Genomic DNA, 18706 nt, shown 5'->3' with positions numbered 1-18706 from the left:
GAACATCAAAGCTTAACAAATATCTTAAAACAATCCACTCTCACAACCTTCCAATTTTATCAAATTCATCACAAATCTCAAAAAAATTAATTCTCACAAGAATCTCGCGCCAAAAACAAATTTAAAAAAAATAAAAAAAAAATCAAAAAACTCGAAAACTGTGCAAAATGCAATCCTACCACATTGCCAAACACGAAGGCATTGAAAATTTGGCTCTCACCCAGGAAGCCACCATTCCGCAACCAAAAAGAGGACAAGTACTCGTTCGTATGCGTGCTGCTTCCTTGAATTTTCGTGATTTATTGGTGGTTAAGGGTTTGTATCCGGGACCATTTCCATCACAATTAATTCCTTGCTCGGATGGAGCAGGTGAAGTTGTGAGTGTTGGAGAGGATGTTTCGGAATTTGTTGTTGGAGATAGAGTATGTGGATTGTTTCATCAGGATTGGATTGCTGGAGATATGAAGGATGAACATATGGCCAATGATTTGGGTGGATCGAGTCATGGAGTTTTGAGTCAATATAGAGTTTTTGAAAAGCATGGAATTATCAAGATGCCATCCAATTTGACATTTGAAGAGGCAGCTACTTTGCCATGTGCTGGATTGACTGCTTATCATGCACTTGCACAAAATGGAATTAAACATGTTGGACCATCTCAATCAGTTTTGGTTATTGGAACTGGTGGTGTTTCCATCTTTGCTGCTCAATTTGCAGTTGCTGCTGGTGCAAAGGTCATTGTTGTTTCTTCAAGTGATGAAAAATTGGAAAAGGCCAAATCTTTGGGAGCTCAACATTTAATTAATTATTCTAAAACTCCAAATTGGCAAGAAAAAGTTAGAGAAATTGTGCCAAATGGTGTTGATCATGTTATTGAAGTTGGAGGTGCTGGCACTTTGCAACGTTCTTTACAATCTGTCAAGAGAGGAGGTCAAGTTCACATGATTGGTTTATTAGCTCAAAAGGATCCAAATGATAATTTTGATGTTGGAATGAGTGTTTTATTTTCTGGAGCAATTTTGAGAGGATTCATTGTTGGTTCTCGTGCCATGTTTGAAGATATGGTCAAGACTATTGAAAATAATGATATTCATCCAGTTGTTGATAAGGTCTTTAGTTTTGATCAAGCTCAAGAAGCATTCAAGCATATGGAATCTCAAAAGCATGTTGGTAAGGTTGTCATTCGTATTGATTAAATAAAGAGTTTATTTCACCCCATGTTTACAGCTTTTTAAATTGTTAAATTCAGAACATTGTTTGCACTTACGAACTCCAAACAGAACAAACAAGAGAAAATAGAAGATTTCACGGACTTATTAAGAAGATAAAAAAACAAATCAAAACAATGTCAAGAACTCTAAAAGTACCACTCCTCGAAACAACCCATTCAGAATCTGATAGCATTAAACAGCGAAGACAAAGCAAATATAAACCTCCTGAAAGTATGGCAGTCACCCTGTCGAAAGGATTAGAGTTTGCCCCACTCGCTCGTGTTCTTGTTAATAGTAATATTTACTTTCTGTTCATATTTGGGTTGGTAGCAATTCTGATGGCACAGGATAGGTCGTCATCTATGGCATTTACAACAGCTCCTGGAATTTACTGTATTGTGTTGGCAATCTTTATCTACATTGGGCATTTTGTGGGTGAATTCACAAAGCAGGACAAAAGTGTTGATTCAATCTTACGACCACGAGGATGGCCACAAGTGGTTTGTATCACCTTGTCAACCTTTAATTTGAATCCAGTGCAGTGTGTATTTTGTATCATGTAGGTTTTCATCTTCAATAATTATTCCTGTTATGAAAGAACATCTGTTTACACATTCTTTTGTGTTCAGACAGCCATTTGTGGCTTTCCAATGTTGTTGGGTGCTTTTTTTTACCTTATTGCTTCAATAAGGAAAGAAGAATCGTCCAAAATTACTGGAATAATTTAAATCACTACCCAGAAAAATTAACACAACTCCTCAGTAAAGAAGACGACCCATTCTCCTCATAGTATTCTTTTGTGTACCACTTATCTTGAAAGCTTGACATGTTAGAAAGAGTTGCCATTCCATTCCAAGCCGAATACTTTCTCGATGCATCATCTATAACTTTGACTTTGGCATTAGGTGGAGCCAATGCTTCAACTTCACATTTCAATCGACCAGTAAAATTAGAAATCATTGTATTACCGCCAGCAGGTAATATATTTCTATACAGATCCATCCTCACATCAATAGTACAATCTTGAATTGATTTGGTAACAAGCTCATGAACGCCCAAACAATCAAGTCCAGCCAAATGTGGGTTAAATAATGGCTCGACACATTCGTGCAATTCCTCTCCCAAATTGATAATATTTCCATCTGGTAGCTCATATTCTTTCTCTACCATCATTTCAGCTTCACTCATCTTTAAAAAGGATAGCTTTTCCTTAATCAATCTCACAACTTCAAAGTCACTTGAAGTCTTGAAAGAATGTCCTTTTTGATTGAGCATTCTTTGAAGATTTTCAGTAATATCCCAACCTCCAACTTCCATCTTTACAATAGATTCCTTCAACAAATAGCCTTCATAAAATGATTGTACGAAAGTTTTTCCCTCTCCAGAAGTTACAATTGTTCCAGTTGTTCTTCCATAATGCATACAACTGGCCATTGCACAATTGATCATTGCAAAAGCAGGAACATTAAATCTCTCAAACATCAATTCAGTCATTTTCGATCTGCTGATTCGGAACAAAAGGAGAATCAGTAACAATTATTGGATGTTCAGCACTCGATATTCTACAAGCATTCGAAAAGGCAAACTCTAGAAACAACTCAAATAAATTCCAATCCTTAACAATTCCTCTCCGAATAGGATATTCCAAACGAGCAATTCCACTCTTCCAAAATACTTCATCTCCAATCCAGCCTTCCTTCATTCTACTTGATCCATAATTTCTCTCCGAATCCAATAATAAGGCCATGATTGGTTTTTCCTTTGGAAATCCCATGATTGTTCGAAAATCTGCTGAAGAATTGTAGTGATCGGTATTTCCAGCCTGTGTCATGTAACTTCCAAAATCAAAACCATAGGGAACAACATAATCACTTGAAGGCATTTTTTTTTGTAAGACTATGAACTTGTTCCCGCCTTTGTAACAAAGTTTAATTTAATGTTTAAAAAAAATGGCAAGAAAGAGAAAGGAGGTATCATCCTAGTCTGATGATTCATAAAATTCTGACTCTTGGCAACAAACTGCATCATCATCAACAATAATAACAGAATAACCATCAACAAGAATCAATAACAGTGGACTTCATTAAACAATACATGGAAGGAAAAATCAAACAGTGGACTTAATTAAACAATTCATGGAAGGAAAAACCGAAATGAACAAGGATACAGCCACTGGTGGATATCAAGAATAGAAAGGAAAAACGAGAAGGCTTCCTTTGGATACTGTAGAGTTGTTTGTGAGGCTGAAGTGAAAGGATATGCAATCATTTACTAGTAAATTATCTCTTTTGGATGGCACAATAAGAAATATTGGGAATGCTGCTATCACAGCAGTGTTTTGGAACCACCAGATCATTTATCTTGCCACAGTCCCTATTTGAAAGGTTTCAACAGTATTGAGTATCCACATGTTGTTTTCGTCAGATTAAATTTGCTTACAACGAGTAAACCTCGAAATCTGAAAGAACCCAAGTATCACAATTAACATTTGGGAGACAAGCGAAATAAGCTCTGGATTGATATATGTATGAGGAAGGGGTAGTGCTGCAATAACTTGTGCCAATATAAAGATCATTCCCGGCACCAAATACAGGGAAATGGTGGTAAGATGTATAAATACTATAGGCGTATGGTGGTTGTTGGAGTATCTTTGTAAATCTTTGCTCTCCTGTTGAAGAAATAATACTAAATAAGAAAGCATTTGGGTCACTATAAAATTGACACCACCTGAATTCCAACTAATTGAAGTATAACCTCCAAATATGGCTCCCGTATTAGCCTTAACAATTGTAATAGTTGGCCCCTTATTATCACATAAACTATGGAAGATTGAAGGATTATAACTATCTCTTGAAGATCTATACAATAGTGTAATTGGTTTGGATCTTACACTATTAACTATTTCAGAAACAAATCTTGTGGCATTAACTGGTGTCAATATGGAAGAAGATGATAAATCTCCCACAGGAACTTGGGTAGCACAATTAGTTCCTGCCCATCCTGCCTTACAAGTAGTACAGTTAGCACCATCCCAGTTACCAGAACAAACTGAACATTGAGAGGGTCCAGTGCATATCAAACACTTTGAATCACATTGAGAAGTGTTACAATCAATGCCTTTCCATCCCATCTTACAATAGGAACAGTCAGTACCATTCCAATTGCCATAACATTGTGAGCATATGCCAGGTGCAGTACAATTCAAACACTTTGATACACATATAGGAATGGTACAATCAGGACCATCATTATTACTGCATGTGGTTTTAAAGATTGAAATTTCTTGATTAATCATGTCAAGAGCATAATTAATCTTCTTGAGTTGAGCACTCCTCATGCTGATGATGGATGCTGTATTGTTGGCCATACTCAAAATTGCAATAGCTTTTTGCAATCTAGAAGCAGAGGATTGTAAGTTAGCAGCTTGATCATTCAAGTCACTCAGCCATTCTCTCACAGTTCCATTACTTGATGAGCTACTTGAGGAAGCACACAAAACAGATGATGGAACATGCAAAATACTTAATGCCAGTAAACAAACTATCAGCAAAGTGACACTAAGCAATGCTTTATATTGATACATTTTTTTTGTTTGCTTTTCCAAGGGATTATTGTGTGGATGACTAAAACAGTTATTGTAATACATAGATATTTACAGTGATTTACAGATGTTCAAATTAATTAAGGAGGGATATAGAGTCCAGTACAATAATAATGGGAACAATTTTAGATATGAATATCCCAGTTTTAGATTGTTTGTTATTGAACATTCATTATTTAGTGTTAAATGAGTGTTCATTGAATGGTGGTAATCATCTCAATGTATTCATTGCTTCTTTAACAATGAGCATGTTTTAAAAAACTTATTCACTCCTTGCTTGGCTCATTAGATGGACATGCTTACACTTGATCGGTGATCATGAACAAAAGTTCATCAAACACAACCTAAAAATAAATGGGCAACAAAACAAGCTCTAGAAAAAACAGAAAAATGATCAGCAGCAATAATAATCACAGTAATATAGCAGAAAAGAGACATCAACAACAAAATTCATCTTTTGATCCTTCTAATTTGAGTGATTTGCCATGTGTAGAGAGGAAGGTCTTTATTGCATTCAAAGATCAACTTTATTTGAAGATCAAAATGCCCAAAGAGGTCGGAAATGATCAGATTCATATGATCACTGCACCCGGATCACAATTCTTTTGTTCTACAGGTATGTTTTGTGATCATCTCTAATATTATATTTAAATATATTATTGATCATGATTTTAATTTATTTATTTATTAAATATGGGCACACAGCGAAAGGACTCATTTTGAGAAGTGATGCTGCAGAGAATAATACAATAGAAACAATAATTGTACCAACATCTGAGGATTTTGCCAATGATAAGACAAAAGTAAAGGTAAGTTTCATATCATTTTGTGTGTATTTTAACATAATATGATGATCATTAGTTTTTATTGGCTGGCTATTATCATGTGATTGCCATTAAGGAGAGTAACAAGATTTATGTTCGTAAGTACATTTGATTTCAAATTGTATTCATTACACCAAATGATGATTCTAAAGATGTCCTTTCTGAAAATAGTCAATATGGTAAATTGGAGAAACCAACTACTTCTGGAGTGGAACCATTCAGTTTGGTTGCCACAAAACACATTATTATGGATGGACAACGAATTACACATGCAGTTTGTGGAACGTATAGCACCATTGTAGTTTTGGATAATCGATACATTTACATTGCAGGAAGAGTGGAACAACAATTGACTGATTTTACTCCATTTACAGTTGGAACTGGTTATCCAATTATTAGAAATATTACAGCAGGTTATGGACACATGATTGTTCAAACAGTGAATGGAGATATTTATGTGATGGGAATGAATAATTATGGACAAACTCTTTCAGTCACATCATCCAATGTATTAGAGAAATTACCAAGTATTCCTGGAGTTGTAAATATTAATGCATTAAGATTGAGCCATCTCACTTGTTACACAACCAATAATTTATTTATGATTAATGGATACGTGGGGCATGATAATATAGGTGGATTCGAGACTGTGAAATCATATCAATTTTCAAAGCATGTGGATTATGCTCATGATTTGAGAATGTTTGGAGGTTTCACAAGTATTGTTTCGTTCAATCCTAGAACCAGGGAATTAATGTCATGTGGTTCAGCAACGAATGCTCCTAATACTCCTTACAATATTATGGAAAAATTAAAGGTGCAGTATGCTGAAAACGTTGAGCTTGCTAATTACATTGATAGCCATACAGTGATTGATGTGGCTTGTGGAAGCAGTTTGATTGCAGTCATGATGGATGTTATTAGAAATAACACTTTACTGATCAATAATTTATTGAAAATGAAAAGGTATGCAACTCACGAATTGACTCACTCTTCAGAGACAGTTCCTTTCCACGATGTGTTGATTATTCATGATTAGATGGCAACATTAATTTGTTTAAGAGCTTCCTCTGGTGCTACTCCATCTCTTTCACTATTAATCACCTCGAGAGTAGTTCTTGTCAAGTTATTGCTCTTCATGGCAGCCACGATAAAGTTTGCCAAATCTTGCCTGGACACGCAACAATTCTTTTCATGATACTTCTTACTCAAATTGGGAGCCACCATAATCTTATTACATCCACTCTCTTGAGTTAAATCTCCACATCTGACAATGAGATAGTCCAAATTTCTTGGAGCTTGATCTTGAATGTACTTATCCAACTTGTATTGAGATTTAGCATACTTTGGATTCTCACTACATGTTTTACAAACCAATTGTTGTTCCTTTCCAGTTTGTCCAGAGGCAATGATATCGCAACCTAGCGCAGACATGCAAATATACTTTTTCACATTGGATTTGACAGCAGCATCGAATAGTTTCTTTCCTGCAATGAATTCAACCTGTTCAATTTCTGATTGCATTGAAGCTCCTGCAGCATCAATGACAAAATCACAATCTTTCAACCAGTCAACCATGTCACTTGGATTGCAATCTACCAAATCACCAACAATTACATCAGAACAACCCATCTCCTTCATGGCCAAGGTTTTGGAATCTTCATCTCTAACCAAACCTTTACACTTGTAGCCACATTCACACAGTTTCTTACAAAGAACACTTCCCAAATGACCAGTTACACCTGTAATGAAAACCAAATTGGAGTTATTTGATGATTTTTCCATTTCTTTTTCGATTGTTTCAAGTAAGGTGTGAATAGGTGGTGTTTTATAGTGTTTTTTGAATAACCCAAAGCAAGTGTTTCTCCAAACAAATTACATATCTTTTTTGTCAAACTTCCAAATTTACAAAGTAAAGTTTCTTTAAAAGTAAATATCATTTTGGGCCCAGAATGGGTTATTTAAGATTATTTAAATATCACTGGTATGGTTAAAAATTGGATGAGAGTCAAGTTAATTGTCCTTTTAATGGAGTAACTGTGATAATTATTATTGAACTTTCAATATTTCTTTAATTGTCCAATTGTAATAGTTGTAATCACATTCAATTACCATATTGTGTTGTACTTCTATTTTCAGGCCCACAAAAAGATAACCAACATTTAATAGTTGTGGATCTGTTGAATGAAACAGATTAACAGTAATATCTGTACCAACAATCGTCACAATTGTGTTGCGTTGTTGTTTATTTGCCTTAATAATATTGATGAGTGCATTAGTAATGGCTACACATGCACAATCATCAACAGTAACATTACTTAGTAAAGGAACAAGCAACAATTCTTCATCATCAACATATTCAACAAGAGATGTGTTCAAAGTATTGAAAGATAAAAAGCAATATTTGAAAGACACATCAAATGCATTGAAGGAAATTAACATTTTATTGGATGCATTTGAAGTGAGTGGAAAGAAATCATCTTTGTTTAAATCTTACACATCTGATAAATCAACAACAAGAAATGAATTGAATGAATTGAAATCTATTTTGGAAATTGAAATTGAAAATCTTGAACTATTATATCAAACAAGACCATTACATGAAAGACATGAATCTAAATCTAAAGAAAACCAAAAGAATAAACTCAAAGATAACAAACAGCTCAAATCTGAATCCTCGCAGGAACTGGAAACAAAGATGAAAGAAGAACAAGAGAAGAAACTCAAATATCAAAAGAAATTGAAAGAAGAACAAGAAAAGAAGAATAAGGAAGAACAAGTAAAGAAAGAACTCGAATCCAAAATAAGTGGATTGAAAGATTCAACACTATTATCTCAAAAACAATCAGAAAGATTAGCAACAGAAATATTGAATGGCATTCCAACACCAAATGGACTCAAATTAATATTTAAGGCATCAAGAGATGGTTTCTCAGCTCAAGCATTCCATTCGAAATGTGATAACAAAGGTTCAACCGTTGTAATTGTCAAGGCAAAAACAGGTGCTGTATTTGGAGGTTATACAAGTATTTCATGGACCTCAACTACTGGAGCATTCTTTCCAGACAAATCAGCATTTCTATTTAGTTTAGTTTCAGCTGACAAAGTTGAAAGATTTACAAAATTGACTCAACAATATGGATATTACTTCAAGATTGGAGACAACTCTTCTCAATACTCAATTTATCACAATCCTCAATATGGACCAGCATTTGGAGCAGGACATGATTTACATATTGCAGATAATTACAATTATGCTAATCTAGGTCACAGCTATGGTGATGGAATATTGACACCAGGTTCAACCGCACAATCATACTTGACAGGATCACAATATTTCCAAATTGAAGATTATGAAGTTTTTTCTCTTCAATAAGTGAATGATTATTGGAATAAACTGTTCTTCATCTTTTCTCAGATTTAAATAAAACAAAAAAACAATAAAAATAAATATGTAATATGTAAATAACAAAAAACAATAAAAAATATTTCAACATCGAGTATGTGATGTACTTTAATGATTTTCGGAGTGGTTTCACATCTTGAAGCTACCAAACCTTCACAACATCATCTCAACATGATCTAAATAGTAATAATAATAGTAATTTTTATTGGTGGATTATCATCATGAAATTGGAATTTATTTTTCATGATGGAAAATCACAAGTTGGTGTTCCATCATTCGATCATTCACCAACCATCATCATTATTGTGTTCCATCATCAATATAATGCCATTTGTATTTGTGGAAATTAATTTTTAGTAATTTAATTTTAAATATCTACTGGACAAGTTGGAAAAATCATGTTAATGTAGTATTGTTCGGAATGGTCAATAGTAGAAGAACTTTCTCTAATCAATTTTGGTCAAGTTATTATAGGGATAGGTACATTCTAATTTTGAAAAAGTATTTGGACCATAACTCAACATGTACTTCACCAACTTGAATCATGTCTTTAGTAACTACTATTTATTATCAGATTAAAATCATATTTATTATCAGATTTTCATCATGTTGTCAATTTACCAAGTTCCTATACATTTTAGATAGACCAATGATGATCTTAAGATGATGATGTGTTGGTTTCATATTATGTTTTCAAAATCATACATGACGAGTTCCTAAGCTAAGGTAAATGTGAAACTTGCCTAAAGTGCCCAGTTGTGCCCCAAAACCAGTAAGTAAATGTTATTTTGGAAACAAGTAGAACTAGAGTGCATGAAATTTCGAAATTTGCGTTTGACAACCATGAAAAAATCAGCTTTTCTCCTTCTATTGACATTCACTTGGTTTTTTCTCATTTCACACACAACTTGTGAAAGAAAGAATGCTTTAGACTTGGTTACTACAACTTCTCCACTTCTTACACAAGTTAAAACCGGAGATTCTGTGGTTGGAGTAAGAACATTTCTAATACTATTCGTGTGGAAAAGTAAATTTTCTAATGAAACTTTGACTAAACTAATCACCACAAATAATAACGATTCTAGACGAAAGTATTTGATAGAATCGGTCAAGGAGAAGGGTTTAACCATCGGCCCTATTCCAGATTTTTATGATTACTTGGCAAGATTTTTCACCTGTGTAAATCTGTCACTTTCTGTCGGGTCATCAAATAGTTTAGATTCTTCCAGCTACTTTCCTATTTATCCACAGGTGGACATGTGTCAGAGAAGAAATTACTTTGCAAAATATGATGCCATCTTGTTGGATCCCTATTACTTTTCGTTTTATCTGAGATTTTATCGCGATGTTGACATGGCATCTGGCATCTACATGAACACTGCCGACTTTGTTGCGATACCTCTCATCCCGTATGAAGTCTACACACAATCTACTACCAATACAGTTAGTTGCTAACATGTTTGATTTTGAAGTTACAAATTGTGATAACAGACCTGACATTTCGGATGCTCAATTTTTTAGAAGGATGACTGGTTATGCTAATTTTTCTCAACTAGATATTGATATCATTAGTAACATTACTGGAAAGACACAAATTAATGGAAATTGGACTCTCGTTAATGATAAGATTAATTTGAACATGTCTGGTGATCTTTCCTTGAATGAAACTTGGCAAAATTTACTTCCTTCTACGTGCTATATGTGCCAAACTGATGGGTGTTATGGCGAGGATTTCGTACCAATTTTGGATTACTTTATCATTCCTCAATTCCTAATTATAGTAATTTATTTTTTATTGTTATTCGGTTTGAAAGTTTACAAAAAACCATCAATCAAAAGAAGAATTGGAATTCCATACACATCACTTCTAATATTGGGTATCATGCTTACATTCACTGGACTATCCAGAACTTGTGTTGGATTTTGGTATAGCGTTTCTTTATTTTGCTTTTTTTGGTGGGTTACCATTTATGGAACCACCATTGTTCGGTTCTATTATTTGCGAAATTTATACTCTCTCATTGTAATGTTTCCAAAGAGAGAAAAGTTATTGAAAATGCTCGCTTCTCAAAAGGCAGGATTGCTAGTGACCGTAGTTCTTACCTTCCCAATTTCACATTTACTGAACTTGACAAGCGTTTACTATTTTGTGAATGAAAGCAAGATAGCAGCCGATGTTTATAGACCTATTATTTTATTAGCTGCTATTCTTATTTTGTGGATTTTTTGTGGACTTTGTTTGCTATTAGATTTGTTCTTGCAAAGAAAAAACATGCTAAAGGGAGGAGGTATTCGAAAGTTCTTCTTTTTCGACGATCCTTTCTATTTTAGAGTTGATTTAATTTCGACTTTTATACCACTTTTCATTGGAATTCTAACTGGAATTGAAAATTCAGTAGTGAGCTCGTCAAATGTGGAAACTATTCAAAATTTATCAATATTTACAGGAATTTTCAACACTTTACTTTGTTTGAGTTTCGTCCAAATTAGTGGAGGAAATGTTTTATTGATTGAAATTTACAAAATGATAACAAAACGAAAGGAAATGTCAAAACTGGATTGGGATCAAGAATTGAAAAATGCAGATTTACTTGTACTTTTAAAGGAATACTGTGAAAAGGAGTTTAGTTCAGAGAATTATGAATTTTACATCAAGTTGAAATCGCTACAGGGTAGAAAGTTTGTCAAGTTCAAAGAATTACAAGAAATTGAAGCTGAATTTATTAGAAACTATTCAAAATATGAAGTGAACCTTCCTTTCACTTGCAGGAGGAAGTTTTATTCACTTTTAGAAAAGTGTGAAGCTGAATCTCAGATTGAATTTGATTTAGTTTGGAGATGTGTTGAAACTGATTTGCTGTTGAACCTCCAGGATACTTTCAATCGTTTACAACAAACCTCAACCTATTCTAAATGGTTATCCGTTCAAAATTTGAAAAAAACTAATAACATTTAATGTTTCCAGTTTGGAAATTAAACCCAAATAATTTGTAAAATATTTCAATTAGTATACGAATGCTTAGTGTTGCGTAGATATTTAAGGTGTGACATTAATTTTTTAATTAACACTTATATTATTAACATTATTAATATTAAGGTGGAAACTACACACACGATCGTTGAAAAACCAACAGAGAGTTAGTTCATCACATCCTTAATATAAAAAAATGTCCACGTTCTTTTATTTCAAAGGGATAAAGGCAGAAGAAAGAGGCGGATTGCTGTATTTCATCAAGAGGAAAACCTCTTCGTTTAAATACCTTGTCGAATTTGCCTTATTTCCCTTGAGTTCTTCAAGTACTTCTTCATTTCATAATTTAACAAGTCAAGATGTAATCGGACGATTGTTTATTAATGGTTTTTTATGGAGAAAGATTGCTCCGTTTCATGTTGAATATCAAGAAAATGATGTCAGTTGGAGAGTGAGGTTTGAAATTGGTAGTGAAGCAACAATTTATGAATTGTGTTGGGATGATCCGTCCATTGTTTTGTGTCGTTTTTTAGTGGACAGCAACAAAGACGACAATATCACTGAACCACTATTAGAAATGTGTGAATTATTGAAAAAGATTATATTCATAATCGACCAATATCCAGAACTCTGCATGTTTGTTGGTGATTTTAGAAGGTATATGCCCACAAGTTTGGCTTGGTATGTTTCTTCATTGTTGAATGGAGATGTTGAGTTTGCAAAGAAACTGAGCTTGATAGATGTGAAACAGAGTTATGATAATTTACCTAGTTTAGAAAATTGTATTTCATCACTATTAGAATATTTAAAGGAGGGAAATTCTGAAAAGATTTGTCAGATAAGCCAAAAGTTTACTACTGAACTTGAAACAAAATTGAGTGAAATGAATTTGGGACTAAAGAGAGTCACCTTATTTGAAAAAACGAAAGAATGTGGTTTTTTGGCCTTGTGTCGTCTTGCTTATAACGGAAACCAGAGTGCTATGGATTTGTGTAATAGATTTCTGGTAAAATTAATTGGAAGAGAGGATATTAGTCTGATTTCTAATCTTGCCTTAACAAATTTAAGTGATTGTTTTAATTCCAAAGATGTCTATTCGAATATCATGCGCTTTCTTGGTGAATTAAGCATTATCAATCAAAATAAGGAAAACCTATTTGATGAATCAGAGAGAGAACTGATACACAACGAAATTTCCAATGTACTTTCGTCAATGACATGTTTTTCCTTGTTTCTTCCTCTGTACGATAACAACTATGAAGAATCCAATTATTGTAACGACTCTGCTTTGTCCACTTTTGATAATTTGCGTCTTTCTCGTATAGCAACCTCTCCCAGTCAAATCGGGCATGGAATATCTTGTGAACTATTTTTCAATGCCACAATTCTATCAAAGAAAGGAAGTACGATTTGTAATGAATTTTTCCAATATTTTGTTGGAAACATGAAACAATCGACAATTCATTCACTTTGTTGGGCTTGTAATTCTCAATTACCTATTTCCACAATTTTCCAAATCTACACATTCTTACAGAAACGAGACGATATTGACTGGTATTCACCATGGATAGCAAGGAAACACATTACAGGAATTCAAGGATTTCTTGCACAAGATAAACAGCGTGGATTTGCAGAGCTCGTACAACTTTCCAAATCGTGTTCCTTTTTATCGAGAAAAGAAGTCTTAATATCATTGGGACAATTATACATGAGGGGTGAATGTGGAATTCCTGTTGATTATGAGAAGGCATTATTTTGGTGCTCTAAATTTCCAACTTGGTTTGGCTGGATAAAAGGTGATGCCAAAACTTATCTAGAATCGATGGGAACTACAATTGAGCATGACGATGATGAATATTTTATGAATTCAATTTAAATTTCACACATTTTGTGGAATTAAAAAGATAAATTTTGGTTTTATTCTTCTTCGAGTTGAATGTAGGGAAATGCTTTGTGTGTTGTCAATAATCGGTCAATGTTCACTTCATCTTGATGTTCCACCTCTTCATTTCCCCTATTGAATAAAGAATGATTGGTTTTGAACGAATTCGAATAATGCGAACCGAAACTATTCACTTGCTTCATTATTTGATCAATGTTCTTATTCTTAATTCCACATTTTCTCAAATATTGTCCCAACAACACCATTGAATGTTGTTCATCCTCAGGATCTCCAAAATTAGAAATCCACAATTCACACAATCGAATAACCAAATCACTTTCTTCCAAAATCGAATTATTCACCAGAAACTTTAAATTATGATAAATAACCTCTTCAGAAGCTTCCTTCTCACTATTCATTGGAAAAGTTTCTAATTTTTCCTTTCGAAAAACAATTGGAATTCCACTCGTTGGATCGATAAATAAAATTGACGAGGAATTTAAATTATCGAAAACGCGACCACTTGAAACTTGATTGGAAAGATTGGAGTTTGGAGTGGAAGTTGGTTTGGAGGTTGAGGTTGAGGAATAGAGAAAGGATTGGAAGGAATTGGTTGGGAAGAAAGGAGACGAAACTTTGGTAGATTTGGAATTGAAAATGAGACTGTAGGATTGGGAGGAGAATGGAATTGGTGTATTGGAATGAGAGGAAAGGTAATTTTGATTGGTTTTTGTCCAGTGTTTGGAAACTAGACGATTCAAATGTTTCGAATAACTGTTTTTCATTATTGTTTTTTTTAATTATTGTATTTTACTCTTTTAATACAATGGTAAAGATATCATTTGGTAAAACTATTCTTTTTGGTAATTCGACAAATATCGACCCAAATTCACCTTTCACATTTTTATTCGAATCTCGACAAGAAAATTCGAAACCTTACAAAATCACCCAAAAACCATACAAAAAAAAATGAGAAGACTAAACTTGGGCACTTTCAAGGACAGAATTGGTTTAGGTTCCAATCAAACAAGTGGTGGTGGCGAAGGAGATTCGTCTACTCCTCCAAAGAATTCGAAATCTACACGAAAGCCACAAATTTCGGATTTTCCTGATGAAGCTGAAGAATTACGTGGAAGTTTGGATATACAACCTTCGCCAGTATCATCATTTGTGGACGAATCACCTTCTGTGGTTTCTCCTTGTTCTTTGGAATCTCCACAAGTTTCGTCTACTTTATTGGATGCGGATTCACAACATGTAATTACGGATTTTAATTCTATGGGAGCCTTGTCATCTAATACAATTTATAGAAGTCAAAGTGTCTTTATCAATGTATGTAAAATTTACATTCACCAACTTTCGAATAATAATTATTTTTCATCATTAAGAATAATAATAATCAAAATTCATCACCATCACCATCATCATCAAATCCATCAACAAATCTTCAACAATCATCATCAGCACCAAATGTCAAAAAAGTCAAAGTTGTCCGTGTCAAGAAAGCAAATCCATTCGCAAGTGCTGTCAACTTGAATTTCTTTGCTCAAGAAGCAAGTCAAGTTTCTCTCAATTTCCAACAAGAACAACCAACACAAGATCAAGATGAGGAAGAAATTGAATTCATCAATCCTCTCTATCAACATGGAAAGACAACTCCATCTGCTAATTCAGTAGCTCTTGCTTATCGTGCATCGATTAAGAATTCACCAATTGCTGCATTGGTGAAAGAGGCAATTGCTTTGGATGCTGAGAAGGAAATGCCAAGTCCAGCATCGAATGCCTATAATCCAGCATTTAGTCCTTCCAAATCTAGATCTCTCTCACGTCTCCAATCAAAGATTAAAACTGAACAGGATTGGGAAAAGGAATATCTCACAAAGAAGGACAAGTTTGAGAAGGAAATTGCGGATAAGGCAGATTTGCAAGCCAAATTGGAAAATGATTGTAAAATGTTACAGGAAAAAATTGAAACTCTTAAAGAAAAGTTGGAGAGTGAAACTAAAAAATGGGATCAGACAGCTAAATATCGTGTCAAGCTTCCAAAATCTAATCAACCAATTACTTTGAACGTTGGAGGTAAAAAGATGAAGGCAACTCTTCAAACACTTACTGATACGAGTTTGGAAAAGAATTCAGTGTTGGCTAAAATGTTTGATGGTGAATATCCATTGAGAAAATGTGAGGATGGTTCTTACTTTATTGATTGTGATCCTGCATTGTTCAAATATATATTGCATTGGCTCAGATATGGTAATATTAGTATTGATTGTGAATATTTAAAGGAAAGATTGAGTCATGTTGCGGAATATTTCGGATTGAACAAGATGAAAGCATCTCTCAAGGATGAAATTGTCAATGAAATTGATGAGGAAACTGCTGAATTGACAACTGATTCAACTGTTCTCTCTCAAAATGATTTCACCTTCTTATTGAGTACTTCCAAATATCAAAAGAAACCACTCATTCTCACCAAGAAGGATCTCAAACAATTGGATTTGAGTAATATCACTATTATGGATGCTGAAATTGTTGATTGTGATTTATCTGGAATTCAAATTTCCAAGGCCAAATTCCACAATTGCAATTTCAAGTATTGTGATTTCAGTGGATGCACTCTCAGTAATTGTGAAATGATTGGATGTGATTTGAGTAATTCCAAGTTCGTTGGAGCCTCTTTGAATGGAGTTACACTCAAAATCTCTAAATTATTTGGTTGTAACATTGAAAAGGCAATATGTAGAAATGTAAACTTTAATTTGTGTGACTTGACACAAGTAGCATCTACGAGTACTGGATATGATTTGAGTAGCTCACAATTTAGTGGTTCTATGGTTAATGAAAGATTATTGAGAAAATCTACAAGTCTAAGATCCACCAATTGGTCAAGATCTTCATTGATTGGTTTCGACTTGTCATCCTTAGATTTCTTTGGCTCTGATTTCAGTTTGGCCAACTTGTCCAATTGCAACCTTTCCAAAACTAATCTATCCAATTGTAATTTTGAGGGAGCAAACTTTACCTATTGTAATTTAGATTCAGCTCTATTGAGAAACAGCTCGCTCAATAAGGCTATCCTTTTTGGATGTAATATCAAGTCAATCCTCAATGATGGACTCAGTCTCAGCGGAGCCAAACTCTGTTCTGCCTTCTTTGATACGGATGTGTTGCAAAGTTCATTAAGTGTCACAGGAGTGGACTTTACTGATTGTAATTTGGAAGGATTTCAGTTTACAAAACTCGACCTTTCCAGAGCAGTATTCAAACATGCCAATTTACAAGGAGCTGTCTTTACCAATTGTAATCTTACAGAGGCAGATTTCTCTCAATGTAACCTCTCACAAACTCTCATTACCAACTCTAATATGTTTGGTGCCAATTTATCTAAATGTAATTTAAATGGACATGATTTTGCTGGTTCGAATATTAACATTTGTGGATCAAACTTTGATCAAGCCATTGTGGATATTACATTCGATTCAGAAGCAAAGAGTCTCACAGCTCAACTCACCAATCCAAAACGTGCCAAAAAGATTGGCATGTCACAAAGTGAATGGAATTGCACAGTTGTATTAACCAAAACTTTCAGATACAAAATCAAAGTCCTCTCCACTATCAGTTCAAGCATCATGTTTGGCTTTGCACCAAAAAGCAAATTGAAATACAATTTTTCAAATCATGAAACATGTGGATGGTATTATTATTTGAATGATGGATTTTTCTGTGGACAGGAGGGAATTAAAATGCCAGAATCTGGAGTGAGAGAAGTGGTTGTAAATGAAAGAAGTGGAACAACTGTTGAAATGAATCTAGATAAGAATGGAACAATTTGGGTTTCGGTCAATAATAAGAAACCTTTCATTCTTCTCAAGAAACTCTCAGTGAGCAATGATCCTCAACTCTTGAATGATATTTATCCAGTCATTCAACTCAAAGATAAGAGTGATGAAATTGAAATTGTGGAATTGTAAAATAAACATTTACAATTATCTTCTCCGTAATGATTTGTGGATGATCTTTATTCTAATGGAAGGATTTCTATTTTACACAGTGGAACATAGATTTACAATCAAGTGTCACTACTCCAGCTTTGAATTTCACATTCCAAAACACAAAAAAACAACAACATGATTACATCTACAAGAAGATCTTTTGTCCTCTCAAAAGGATCCACTGTTATTCTCTCCAAATCCAATTCGAAACCTTTCGTAAACAGTTTCCTCATGGAACCGCTCATTGTCTGCTCTCGAACTTTCTACCAAAACATTGTCAAGCAAAATCACGAACAAACTCAAGAGAAATCCTTCCAACAAACTCCTCTAACCATCAACCCAACCTCTTCCTCAACCGAAACTAAGGAGAATCCACCAATCAAAAAGACTCTCCTCGAAAAAATCAAAGAATTCATCAAGAATTACGGAGCTACAGGTTTAATCTTTTACTTTTCTCAATACTTTGCAACATTGGGTTGTTTGTACTTGTTATTCCAGAATGGATTATTGCCAACAAGAGCAGTGATGGAATATTTAATTCAGTTGAATCTCATTGATGCCACAAAAATCGATCAATCGGAAAAGTATGCTAATTTTGCAGTGGCTTACATTGTGAATCGTCTGTTGGAACCTTTTAGATTAATTGCCACTTACAAGTATGCTCCAAAAATTCAAAAATTGATTAGACATTTAAGGAAATAGAGTTTTTTAATAACTTTCACCAAATTGAATACAAGTTGCTGCTGTAAAAACAATATTATTATTGTTATCTTGTTTACTTTCAATTAATTCCGAAAATTCATTCCGATTGCGCAAAAT

At 34.0% G+C, this 18706-nt stretch overlaps 12 protein-coding genes across 12 annotated transcripts; 9 read left to right on the top strand and 3 right to left on the bottom strand.

Annotated features, from left to right (window-relative positions):
* The first annotated feature begins 144 nt into the window (after nucleotides 1-144).
* NAEGRDRAFT_56126 (uncharacterized protein) lies at nucleotides 145-1217 on the top strand. The gene has a single exon (XM_002678427.1). It carries the CDS (start codon nucleotides 168-170, stop codon nucleotides 1194-1196), a length of 1029 nt encoding a protein of 342 aa, XP_002678473.1. The 5' UTR covers nucleotides 145-167; the 3' UTR covers nucleotides 1197-1217.
* A 128-nt stretch (nucleotides 1218-1345) lies between these two features.
* Nucleotides 1346-1774, top strand: NAEGRDRAFT_66524 (uncharacterized protein; the record flags this gene model as incomplete). Its single annotated transcript, XM_002678426.1, has 1 exon — nucleotides 1346-1774. The coding sequence occupies one exon, from the start codon at nucleotides 1346-1348 to the stop codon at nucleotides 1772-1774; it is 429 nt and encodes a 142-aa protein (XP_002678472.1).
* A 169-nt stretch (nucleotides 1775-1943) lies between these two features.
* NAEGRDRAFT_88141 (uncharacterized protein) lies at nucleotides 1944-3093 on the bottom strand (the record flags this gene model as incomplete). The annotated part of the gene is given in 2 exon segments (XM_002678327.1): nucleotides 1944-2715; nucleotides 2726-3093. The coding sequence occupies 2 exon segments, from the start codon at nucleotides 3091-3093 to the stop codon at nucleotides 1944-1946; spliced, it is 1140 nt and encodes a 379-aa protein (XP_002678373.1).
* A 543-nt stretch (nucleotides 3094-3636) lies between these two features.
* NAEGRDRAFT_66521 (uncharacterized protein) lies at nucleotides 3637-4794 on the bottom strand (the record flags this gene model as incomplete). The annotated part of the gene is made up of 1 exon (XM_002678326.1): nucleotides 3637-4794. The coding sequence occupies one exon, from the start codon at nucleotides 4792-4794 to the stop codon at nucleotides 3637-3639; it is 1158 nt and encodes a 385-aa protein (XP_002678372.1).
* A 393-nt stretch (nucleotides 4795-5187) lies between these two features.
* On the top strand, nucleotides 5188-6675 carry NAEGRDRAFT_79416 (uncharacterized protein; the record flags this gene model as incomplete). Its single annotated transcript, XM_002678425.1, has 4 exons — nucleotides 5188-5428; nucleotides 5518-5621; nucleotides 5674-5734; nucleotides 5789-6675. Exons 1-4 carry the CDS (start codon nucleotides 5203-5205, stop codon nucleotides 6673-6675), a joined length of 1278 nt encoding a protein of 425 aa, XP_002678471.1. The 5' UTR covers nucleotides 5188-5202.
* Nucleotides 6672-7564, bottom strand: NAEGRDRAFT_57782 (uncharacterized protein; the record flags this gene model as incomplete). Its single annotated transcript, XM_002678325.1, has 1 exon — nucleotides 6672-7564. Exon 1 carries the CDS (start codon nucleotides 7419-7421, stop codon nucleotides 6672-6674), a length of 750 nt encoding a protein of 249 aa, XP_002678371.1. The 5' UTR covers nucleotides 7422-7564.
* A 353-nt stretch (nucleotides 7565-7917) lies between these two features.
* NAEGRDRAFT_66518 (uncharacterized protein) lies at nucleotides 7918-9012 on the top strand (the record flags this gene model as incomplete). The annotated part of the gene is made up of 1 exon (XM_002678424.1): nucleotides 7918-9012. One exon carries the CDS (start codon nucleotides 7918-7920, stop codon nucleotides 9010-9012), a length of 1095 nt encoding a protein of 364 aa, XP_002678470.1.
* Nucleotides 9013-9885: 873 nt separating this feature from the next.
* Nucleotides 9886-10497, top strand: NAEGRDRAFT_48391 (uncharacterized protein; the record flags this gene model as incomplete). Its single annotated transcript, XM_002678423.1, has 1 exon — nucleotides 9886-10497. The coding sequence occupies one exon, from the start codon at nucleotides 9886-9888 to the stop codon at nucleotides 10495-10497; it is 612 nt and encodes a 203-aa protein (XP_002678469.1).
* A 1-nt stretch (nucleotide 10498) lies between these two features.
* NAEGRDRAFT_66517 (RGS domain-containing protein) lies at nucleotides 10499-11998 on the top strand (the record flags this gene model as incomplete). The annotated part of the gene is made up of 1 exon (XM_002678422.1): nucleotides 10499-11998. One exon carries the CDS (start codon nucleotides 10499-10501, stop codon nucleotides 11996-11998), a length of 1500 nt encoding a protein of 499 aa, XP_002678468.1.
* A 211-nt stretch (nucleotides 11999-12209) lies between these two features.
* NAEGRDRAFT_48390 (uncharacterized protein) lies at nucleotides 12210-13889 on the top strand (the record flags this gene model as incomplete). Its single annotated transcript, XM_002678421.1, has 1 exon — nucleotides 12210-13889. The coding sequence occupies one exon, from the start codon at nucleotides 12210-12212 to the stop codon at nucleotides 13887-13889; it is 1680 nt and encodes a 559-aa protein (XP_002678467.1).
* A 1958-nt stretch (nucleotides 13890-15847) lies between these two features.
* Nucleotides 15848-16993, top strand: NAEGRDRAFT_32830 (uncharacterized protein; the record flags this gene model as incomplete). The annotated part of the gene is made up of 3 exons (XM_002678420.1): nucleotides 15848-16297; nucleotides 16373-16656; nucleotides 16768-16993. Coding segments are annotated over 3 exons (960 nt in total), but the record flags the coding sequence as incomplete, so codon positions are not given.
* A 1029-nt stretch (nucleotides 16994-18022) lies between these two features.
* Nucleotides 18023-18589, top strand: NAEGRDRAFT_66514 (uncharacterized protein; the record flags this gene model as incomplete). Its single annotated transcript, XM_002678419.1, has 1 exon — nucleotides 18023-18589. One exon carries the CDS (start codon nucleotides 18023-18025, stop codon nucleotides 18587-18589), a length of 567 nt encoding a protein of 188 aa, XP_002678465.1.
* Between the last annotated feature and the right edge of the window lie 117 nt (nucleotides 18590-18706).

This window comes from Naegleria gruberi, assembly GCF_000004985.1.
Source record: "Naegleria gruberi genomic scaffold NAEGRscaffold_18, whole genome shotgun sequence".
Lineage (NCBI taxonomy): Eukaryota > Heterolobosea > Eutetramitea > Acrasida > Naegleriidae > Naegleria > Naegleria gruberi.
This window is presented reverse-complemented; position numbering and strand designations above follow the sequence as displayed.

Bases quoted from the DNA above. Each gene is read 5' to 3' on its own strand.
- NAEGRDRAFT_56126 (XM_002678427.1), top strand. From the start codon at position 168: ATGCAATCCTACCACATTGCCAAACACGAAGGCATTGAAAATTTGGCT.